The sequence below is a fragment of the Vollenhovia emeryi genome, unplaced genomic scaffold, assembly GCF_000949405.1.
Source record: "Vollenhovia emeryi isolate VEMERY1.0 unplaced genomic scaffold, V.emery_V1.0 DF947385.1, whole genome shotgun sequence".
In the NCBI taxonomy this organism is placed as follows: domain Eukaryota; kingdom Metazoa; phylum Arthropoda; class Insecta; order Hymenoptera; family Formicidae; genus Vollenhovia; species Vollenhovia emeryi.
In genome coordinates, this window is record NW_011958981.1 from 1 (window position 1) to 1687 (window position 1687).

General features: G+C 44.0%; 1 protein-coding gene across 1 annotated transcript; it reads left to right on the forward strand.

Moving 5' to 3' along the window:
- Nucleotides 1-17: 17 nt before the first annotated feature.
- On the forward strand, nucleotides 18-1680 carry LOC105558310. Its single transcript, XM_012005913.1, has 2 exons — nucleotides 18-965; nucleotides 1087-1680. Exons 1-2 carry the CDS (start codon nucleotides 461-463, stop codon nucleotides 1338-1340), a joined length of 759 nt encoding a protein of 252 aa, XP_011861303.1. The 5' UTR covers nucleotides 18-460; the 3' UTR covers nucleotides 1341-1680.
- The last annotated feature ends 7 nt before the right edge of the window (nucleotides 1681-1687 follow it).

The window sequence follows — 1687 nt, forward strand, 5'->3', positions numbered from 1 at the left end:
AAAAAGTTCGCGTAAATTTCGCCATTTAGACGCGGCGGGAGGAAATACGGACCGATCTGAAAATTTAAAACGAAAATCTTTAGTCCCATTAGTTTAAAAAAATTGTTTTATTTGTACACTTACCACTTGATTCCCGATTATTCCAGCCCAAACATTAATGGACCAGCGATATTGGAACGCGCACTCACGAACGACGCGAGGATTTTCTTCACTCCAGTATAAATAGTTTCTAGAGTTGAATATACCGTTTGGGGTGAACGTTGATTCATCGGTCCATAAAATAATGTCCGGGAAAAGTAAATTACCTCGACATTGCGCGAGGAATCCTGCATGTAATTCACCGACAATTAAATTACTGTACATTTATCAAAGTGCCGTAAATATTAAATAATAGCAGACCTTCACAAAAATTGATCCGTTGTTGAAAGTCTCTCGGCAAAAGTTGTTGCACACGCTGGTAATGGAACGGATGCAATCTATTCTTTCGCAAAGTCTGATGCACCGCGAACCTGGAAAGTCCCAGTTCGTGAGCCGCACGACGCACGCTGGTTCCGGGGTTTTCATAAAACATGTCCAGTACTCTCCCTTCGTCTGGAACACCACGACGCACTGGTACATCTTTCGTCTTATGCACGAGACACCCTGTTTCACGCAATCGTTGCACAACGCGAAAAATCGTATCCTTAGTCGGATGTGCACGCTCGGGAAATCGTTCCGCATAGATTCGAATAGCGCGGGGAAACTTTCAGAAAAACAGCTGAAAGCTTCCCCGCGATATTTTCTTGTTTCCGAATGTCAATTGTTTCTTCCTGAGCTCGTGAACACGATCGTCAAGAGCTTAGTCGCGTACGAATCTCGACTCGTATTGTGCTGGACAGCGACAATGCGATTTACTACAGAAGAGTATACCGACATGATAGTGGCCTACGGGCTAGCGGGCGAAAGTAAGCTTGCCGCGGCTCGAATCTATGCGGAACGATTTCCCGAGCGTGCACATCCGACTAAGGATACGATTTTTCGCGTTGTGCAACGATTGCGTGAAACAGGGTGTCTCGTGCATAACACGAAAGATGTACCAGTGCACCGTGGTGTTCCAGACGAAGAGAGAGTACTGGACATGTTTTATGAAAACCCCGGAACCAGCGTGCGTCGTGCGGCTCACGAACTGGGACTTTCCAGGTTCGCGGTGCATCAGACTTTGCGAAAGAATAGATTGCATCCGTTCCATTACCAGCGTGTGCAACAACTTTTGCCGAGAGACTTTCAACAACGGATCAATTTTTGTGAAGGTCTGCTATTATTTAATATTTACGCACTTTGATAAATGTACAGTAATTTAATTGTCGGTGAATTTCATGCAGGACTCCTCGCGCAATGTCGAGGTAATTTACTTTTCCCGGACATTATTTTATGGACCGATGAATCAACGTTCACCCCAAACGGTATATTCAACTCTAGAAATTATTTATACTGGAGTGAAGAAAATCCTCGCGTCGTTCGTGAGTGCGCGTTTCAATATCGCTGGTCCATTAATGTTTGGGCTGGAATAATCGGGAATCAAGTGGTAAGTGTACAAATAAAACAATTTTTTTAAACTAATGGGACTAAAGATTTTCGTTTTAAATTTTCAGATCGGTCCGTATTTCCTCCCGCCGCGTCTAAATGGCGAAATTTACGCGAACTTCTT